The 8,673-nt window shown below is 50.7% G+C and overlaps 1 protein-coding gene across 1 annotated transcript in view; it reads right to left on the bottom strand.

The window, feature by feature from the left end:
- LOC115189483 (phosphatidylinositol 4-kinase type 2-beta) overlaps positions 1–7,999 on the bottom strand; it is a 29,816-nt gene extending 21,817 nt beyond the window's left edge. The window contains exons 1-2 of the mRNA XM_029748100.1: positions 7,439–7,999; positions 3,903–4,054 (exon numbers count right to left, since the gene is read on the bottom strand). Of these exons, the coding sequence (XP_029603960.1) occupies positions 3,903–4,054; positions 7,439–7,790 (504 nt within the window). The 5' untranslated portion in view covers positions 7,791–7,999. The remainder of the gene's footprint in view (positions 1–3,902; positions 4,055–7,438) is intronic.
- Between the last annotated feature and the right edge of the window lie 674 nt (positions 8,000–8,673).

Raw genomic sequence — 8,673 nt, 5'->3', positions numbered from 1 at the left:
CAGTAACCTGGCCTAGATCCTAATGAAAGAGGTATACAGTAACCCGGCCTAGATCCTAATGAAAGAGCTTTACAGTAACCCGGCCTAGATCCTAATGAAAGAGCTTTACAGTAACCCGGCCTAGACCCTAATGAAAGAGCTTTACAGTAACCCAGCCTAGATCCTAATGAAAGAGCTTTACAGTAACCCAGCCTAGATCCTAATGAAAGAGCTTTACAGTAACCCAGCCTAGATCCTAATGAAAGAGCTTTACAGTAACCTGGCCTAGATCCTAATGAAAGAGCTTTACAGTAACCCAGCCTAGATCCTAATGAAAGAGCTTTACAGTAATCCAGCCTAGATCCTAATGAAAGAGCTTTACAGTAACCCAGCCTAGATCCTAATGAAAGAGCTTTACAGTAACCTGGCCTAGATCCTAATGAAAGAGCTTTACAGTAACCTGGCCTAGATCCTAATGAAAGAGCTTTACGGTAACCCAACCTAGACCCTAATGAAAGAGCTTTACAGTAACCCGGCCTAGATCCTAATGAAAGAGCTTTACAGTAACCCGGCCTAGATCCTAATGAAAGAGCTTTACAGTAACCCGGCCTAGATCCTAATGAAAGAGCTTTACAGTAACCCAGCCTAGATCCTAATGAAAGAGCTTTACAGTAACCCAGCCTAGACTCTAATGAAAGAGCTTTACAGTAACCCAGCCTAGATCCTAATGAAAGAGCTTTACAGTAACCCAGCCTAGATCCTAATGAAAGAGCTTTACAGTAACCCAGCCTAGACCCTAATGAAAGAGCTTTACAGTAACCCAGCCTAGATCCTAATGAAAGAGCTTTACAGTAACCCAGCCTAGATCCTAATGAAAGAGCTTTACAGTAACCCAGCCTAGGCCCTAATGAAAGACTACTGATCTGATGTAGTGATGGGCCAGCAAGACAACTCCATCACCTGGCATCACAGACTACAGAGAGACTGAGGACCACATCAGGGCCAGCAAGACAACTCCATCACCTGGACATCACAGACTACAGAGAGACTGAGGACCACATCAGGGCCAGCAAGACAACTCCATCACCTGGCATCACAGACTACAGAGAGACTGAGGACCACATCAGGGCCAGCAAGACAACTCCATCACCTGGCATCACAGACTACAGAGAGACTGAGGACCACATCAGGGCCAGCAAGACAACTCCATCACCTGGACATAACAGACTACAGAGAGACTGAGGACCACATCAGAGCCAGCAGGACAACTCCATCACAGACTACAGAGAGACTGAGGACCACATCAGGGCCAGCAGGACAACTCCATCACCTGGCATCACAGACTACAGAGAGACTGATGACTACATCAGAGCCAGCAGTACAACTCCATCACCTGGCATCACAGACTACAGAGAGACTGAGGACCACATCAGGGCCAGCTGGACAACTCCATCACCTGGCATCACAGACTACAGAGAGACTGAGGACCACATCAGGGCCAGCAGGACAACTCCATCACCTGGCATCACAGACTACAGAGAGACTGAGGACCACATCAGGGCCAGCAGGACAACTCCATCACCTGGCATCACAGACTACAGAGAGACTGAGGACCACATCAGGGCCAGCAAGACAACTCCATCACCTGGCATCACAGACTACAGAGAGACTGAGGACCACATCAGGGCCAGCAGGACAACTCCATCACCTGGCATCACAGACTACAGAGAGACTGAGGACTACATCAGGGCCAGCTGGACAACTCCATCACCTGGCATCACAGACTACAGAGAGACTGAGGACTACATCAGGGCCAGCAGGACAACTCCATCACCTGGCATCACAGACTACAGAGAGACTGAGGACCACATCAGAGCCAGCAAGACAACTCCATCACCTGGCGTCACAGACTACAGAGAGACTGAGGACCACATCAGGGCCAGCTGGACAACTCCATCACCTGGCATCACAGACTACAGAGAGACTGAGGACCACATCAGGGCCAGCAGGACAACTCCATCACCTGGCATCACAGACTACAGAGAGACTGAGGACCACATCAGAGCCAGCAGGACAACTCCATCACCTGGACATAACAGACTACAGAGAGACTGAGGACCACATCAGGGCCAGCAGGACAACTCCATCACCTGGCATCACAGACTACAGAGAGACTGAGGACCACATTAGGGCCAGCTGGACAACTCCATCACCTGGCATCACAGACTACAGAGAGACTGAGGACCACATCAGGGCCAGCTGGACAACTCCATCACCTGGCATCACAGACTACAGAGAGACTGAGGACCACATCAGGGCCAGCTGGACAACTCCATCACCTGGCATCACAGACTACAGAGAGACTGAGGACCACATCAGGGCCAGCAGGACAACTCCATCACCTGGCAACACAGACTACAGAGAGACTGAGGACCACATCAGGGCCAGCTGGACAACTCCATCACCTGGCATCACAGACTACAGAGAGACTGAGGACCACATCAGGGCCAGCTGGACAACTCCATCACCTGGCATCACAGACTACAGAGAGACTGAGGACCACATCAGGGCCAGCAGGACAACTCCATCACCTGGCAACACAGACTACAGAGAGACTGAGGACCACATCAGGGCCAGCAGGACAACTCCATCACCTGGCATCACAGACTACAGAGAGACTGAGGACCACATCAGGGCCAGCAGGACAACTCCATCACCTGGCATCACAGACTACAGAGAGACTGAGGACCACATTAGGGCCAGCAGGACAACTCCATCACCTGGCATCACAGACTACAGAGAGACTGAGGACCACATCAGGGCCAGCTGGACAACTCCATCACCTGGCATCACAGACTACAGAGAGACTGAGGACCACATTAGGGCCTGCAAGACAACTCCATCACCTGGCATCACAGACTACAGAGAGACTGAGGACCACAACAGGGCCAGCAAGACAACTCCATCACCTGGCATCACAGACTACAGAGAGACTGAGGACCACATTAGGGCCAGCAGGACAACTCCATCACCTGGACATAACAGACGACAGAGAGACTGAGGACCACATCAGGGCCAGCAGGACAACTCCATCACCTGGACATAACAGACTACAGAGAGACTGAGGACCACATCAGGGCCAGCAGGACAACTCCATCACCTGGCATCACAGACTACAGAGAGACTGAGGACCACATCAGGGCCAGCTGGACAACTCCATCACCTGGCATCACAGACTACAGAGAGACTGAGGACCACATTAGGGCCAGCAAGACAACTCCATCACCTGGCATCACAGACTACAGAGAGACTGAGGACCACATCAGGGCCAGCAAGACAACTCCATCACCTGGCGTCACAGACTACAGAGAGACTGAGGACCACATCAGGGCCAGCAGGACAACTCCATCACAGACTACAGAGAGACTGAGGACCACATCAGGGCCAGCTGGCATCGACCATCATCCCCATCATGTAGTGTAACTCCAGCAGGTTACCAGACGCACCGGTCTCTGCTGTGAAGGAAGTCCCTGAAGCTGGCTTCCTCCCCATCAACGTGTTCATCTATTTTAATGTTTCTGTCCATCTGTAGGCCTATACTGGAATTCAGCTGTTAGCTGTGAAGCCTACTAGACCAGATTAACCCATGAAACAATAACTTCTTCACATACATAACGCAGAAGTTAAACCACAGTGGCTCAGAAAAACCACCAGGACTTCCTGGACATAAAGAACAGGAAATAGTTTGTTATTTAAAAAAGGTTATTGACTGTTTTGAACAAAGCCTAGCTAGTAGTGATGAGGGATGATTCTCACCCTCCCTCCCTCCCTCCCTCCCTCCCTCCGTGGTCTTTGACAAAATACCCCCTCCTCCTCCATATCTTCCACTTCACCCCCCCCCCCCCCACTCCCCCTTTCCTCACCCCTTTGGAGTCTTTAACGAAGTAACTCCCGCTAGAACCCTGAGAGATTCTCTCTGGGAAGACTCCGCCCTCGATGGCCTGCTCCGCCCTCTGAATGATGTCACCAAACTCTGGGTCGCCGGGGAAATGGTTAAAGTCTCCGCTACTGTTACCTGAATGGAGGGGGGGAGAGAGAGAGAATTTTGACTTGTTTTTCTTTAAAAATAGGCCATCGTCATTACATTAAAACAAAAATAAACATATGTTTCCCATTACAAATGTATATTTGAACATGCCCTCTCCACAGAGATAGACAGAGAGAGAGAGAGAGAGAGAGAGAGAGAAATGTTTCCTGTAAATGTTTTATTGTTTATTTCACTTTTGTTTAATATCTAGGTCACTTGCTTTGGCAATGTAAACATATGTTTCCCATGCCAATAAAACCCTTAAAATGAATTGAGAGAGACAGAGACATGGAGAGAGAAACAGAGAGACTCAGTGAGCACAGCCTTGCTATTGAGAAAGGCCGCCGTAGGCAGACCTGGCTCTCAAGGGAAGACAGGCTATGTGCAACACTGACCACAAAATGATGTGGAAACTGAACTTCCTAACCTCCTGCCAAATGTATGACCATATTAGAGACACATATTTCCCTCAGATTACACAGATCCACAAAGAATTTGAAAACAAACCCGATTTTGATAAACTCCCATATCTACTGGGTGAAATACCACAGTGTTCCATCACAGCAGCAAGATGTGTGACCTGTTGCCACAAGAAAATGTCAAACAGTGAAGAACAAACACCATTGTAAATACAACCCATATTTATGTTTATTTATTTGCCCTTTTGTACTTTAACCATTGGTACATTGTTACAACACTGTATATAGACATAACATGACATTTGTAATGTCTTTATTCTTTTGGAACTTCTTTGAGTGTAATGTTTACTGTTCATTTTTTATAAAACTTTTTTTTAGTATCTATTTCACTTGCTTTGGCAATAACACATGTTCCCATGCCAAAAAAAGCCCTTAAATTGCAAGTGGAATTGAAAGAGAGATCAGTACATGTGTATGTAACTAGCTAACGCAGCATCTACAGCTGTGGTATCAGTTCAACTCTGCAGCGTCAGCATTTGTTTGCTTTGGTTGTGGTTGACTCTGGTGGAGGGTGTAGGCTTGCCTCCCAAACAGCACCCTATCCCCTACATAGGGCTCTGGTCAAAAGTAGTGCACTATGTAGGGAATAGGGTGTTGTTTGGGAGGCAAACGCACTGAGAGCTAGGTGCAAAGTCAAGAGAAACATGACTCCATATAACATGGCGGTTAAACACACAGGGCCCCACACACACACACAGAGAGCCCAACACACACAGAGAGCCACACACACACACAGAGCACCCCCCCCCCCCCCCACACACACACACACACAGAGAGAGCCCACACACAGAGCCACACACACACACACACACAGACACACAGAGAGAGCCCCCACACACACACACACACACACAGAGAGAGCCCCCCCCCCACACACACAGAGAGAGCCCACACACACACACAGAGCCCACACACACAAACACACACAGAGCCCACACACACAAACACACACAGAGCCCCCCACACACACACACAGAGAGAGCCCAACACACACACACAGAGAGCCCAACACACACACAGAGAGCCCAACACACACACAGAGAGCCCAACACACACACAGAGAGCCCAACACACACACAGAGAGCCCAACACACACACAGAGAGCCCAACACACACACACACACACACACACACACAGAGAGCCACACACACACAGCCCTCACACACAAACAGAGAGAGCCCAACACACACACAGACAGAGTCCCCCCCCCACACACACACACACACGGTCTAAGCGGATGACACTGCCTCTCCCCCATTTAGAAAGCAAAGGAGAACAACTGATGACATCAACAACACAGCTCCATATAACACCATCAGACAGAGAGAGAGAGAGATGGGGGACAGAGAGAGATGGGGGACAGAGAGAGGGAGAGCTGGGGGGAGAGAGAGATGGGGGACAGAGAGAGATGGGGGACAGAGAGAGGGAGAGCTGGGGGGAGAGAGGGAGAGCTGGCAGGAGAGAGGGAGAGCTGGGGGGAGAGAGAGGGAGAGCTGGGGGGAGAGAGAGTGCTGGGGGGAGAGAGGGAGAGCTGGCAGGAGAGAGGGAGAGCTGGCGGGAGAGAGAGTGAGAGCTGGGGACAGAGAGTGCTGGGGGGAGAGAGAAGGAGGGAGAGCTGGGGGACAGAGAGTGCTGGGGGAGAGAGAGAGAGAGAGAGAGAGAGAGAGAGAGAGAGAGAGAGAGAGAGCTGGGGGGATAGAGGGAGAGCTGGGGGAGAGAGAGAGGGGGAGAGCTGGGGGGAGAGAGAGAGAGGGAGAGCTGGGGGGGGAGAGGAGGGAGAGCTGGGGGGGAGAGAGAGGGAGAGCTGGGGGGAGAGAGAGGGAGAGCTGGGGGGCAGAGAGAGGGAGAGCTGGGGGGCAGAGAGAGGGAGAGCTGGGGGGCGGGGGGAGGGAGAGCTGGGGGGCAGAGAGAGGGAGAGCTGGGGGGCAGAGAGAGGGAGAGCTGGGGGGCAGAGAAAGGGAGAGCTGGGGGGCAGAGAGAGGGAGAGCTGGGGGGCAGAGAGAGGGAGAGCTGGGGGGCAGAGAGAGGGAGAGCTGGGGGGCAGAGAGAGGGAGAGCTGGGAGGCAGAGAGAGGGAGAGCTGGGGGGCAGAGAGAGGGAGAGCTGGGGGGAGAGAGAGAGCGAGAGAGGGAGATCTGGGGGGAGATCTGCGGGAGAACTGGGGGAGAACTGGGGGAGAACTGGGGGAGAGAGAGCTGGGGAGAGAGAGAGGGAGAACTGCGGGAGAACTGGGTAGAGACTCAGGACAGCAACACAAATAGACCCAACGAAATAATAAGAAAACAAAAGATAATGTGTCAAGTAATTGGAAAGAATTAACAAACAAAAAAACAGAGCAAACTAGAATGCTATTTGGCCCTAAACAGAGAGAGACACAGTGGCAGAATACCTGACCACTGTGACTGACCCAAACTTAAGGAAACCTTTGACTATGTACAGACTCAGTGAGCACAGCCTTGCTATTGAGAAAGATTGCCGTAGGCAGACCTGGCTCTCAAGAGAAGACAGGCTATGTGCAACACTGCCCACAAAATGAGGTGGAAACTGAGCTGCATTTCCTAACTTCCTGCCAAATGTACGACCATATTAGAGAGACATATTTCCCTCAGATTACACAGATCCACAAAGAATTTGAAAACAAACCCGACTTTGATAAACTCCCATATCTACTGGGTGAAATACCACAGTGTTCCATCACAGCAGCAAGATGTGTGACCTGTTGCCACAAGAAAAGGTCAACCAGTGAAGAACAAACACCATTGTAAATACAACCCATATTTATTTTCCCTTTTGCACTTTTAAATAGTTAAAAGAACAAAATAGAGAGAGAGAGAGAAACGCCTTGGCTAGCAAGCTACTAACATGAACCTCCGTATCACCACCGACTCTTTACCTGGCGAGGTAAGGTTATCTTTATCCGACGATGAACTCCGTCGGTTCCGCCTCGTCCTCTTCTGCCTCTCGCCCCGAGGTGACGACGTGCCTCCGGATAAACACGGCAACAACAGAGCCTCTTCCCCAGAACCGTCCGTCTCCAATTCGGTAAGAACGCTTTCACACGAACCCGAGATGCGAACCGCGACCCCCGGGTTAGACCCAGACCCGACTGTGTTCCTATCGAACAACGTCGACAGCGGATCCTCTGACCGAAAGTTGAGATCCGTGGTAGCAGCAGCGGAGGCTACCGGGGGTATGTCAGCCGCCACCACCGGCTCGGTCTCGTTTACTTCGCATTCTGACATCATTGTGGATCGCTTTTTTTTTTCTTCAGCTTTTACAAATTGAAAAATTGTTTGGTTCAAGCGTTACATATTTTCATCGCTCCATTGTTTTTTTTTACATCGACAGTCGCTAGTTTACTTTGCGGGAGATAATCTCACCCCGTTGAATTGTCCACATCAGCCAAACATCGCTTCCTCTTTCTACAGAGCATGCGCGTAGATACCCAGGCAGTCTGAGCGGATTTAAAGAGGCCGTGTAGCACATGTCTCTCTGCCTGAGGGGAGTGGAAGGGGGGAGGAAGACAGATGAGAAGGAGGTGATTGCAGCCCGGTATTTTGGGGGTGTTCCTATACGTGGGCATTCCTACATTTGCAGGAAACAATCTTCATTGGTCCATTTTTAAGCTAGGAGGGAGGCTGGCTAGCTAGGACTCTGGTACATACAGGATGGAGGCTGAGGAGACACTGCTAGCTAGCTAGGACTCTGGTACATACAGGATGGAGGCTGAGGAGACACTGCTAGCTAGCTAGCTAGGACTCTGGTACATACAGGATGGAGGCTGAGGAGACACTGCTAGCTAGCTAGGACTCTGGTACATACAGGATGGAGGTTGAGGAGACACTGCTAGCTAGCTAGGACTCTGGTACATACAGGATGGAGGCTGAGGAGACACTGCTAGCTAGCTAGGACTCTGGTACATACAGGATGGAGGCTGAGGAGACACTGCTAGCTAGCTAGGACTCTGGTACATACAGGATGGAGGCTGAGGAGACACTGCTAGCTAGCTAGCTAGGACTCTGGTACATACAGGATGGAGGCTGAGGAGACACTGCTAGCTAGCTAGCTAGGACTCTGGTACATACAGGATGGAGGCTGAGGAGACACTGCTAGCTAGCTAGGACTCTG

This window comes from Salmo trutta, unplaced genomic scaffold (genome assembly GCF_901001165.1).
Source record: "Salmo trutta unplaced genomic scaffold, fSalTru1.1, whole genome shotgun sequence".
Taxonomy (NCBI): Eukaryota; Metazoa; Chordata; class Actinopteri; order Salmoniformes; family Salmonidae; genus Salmo; species Salmo trutta.
This window is presented reverse-complemented; position numbering and strand designations above follow the sequence as displayed.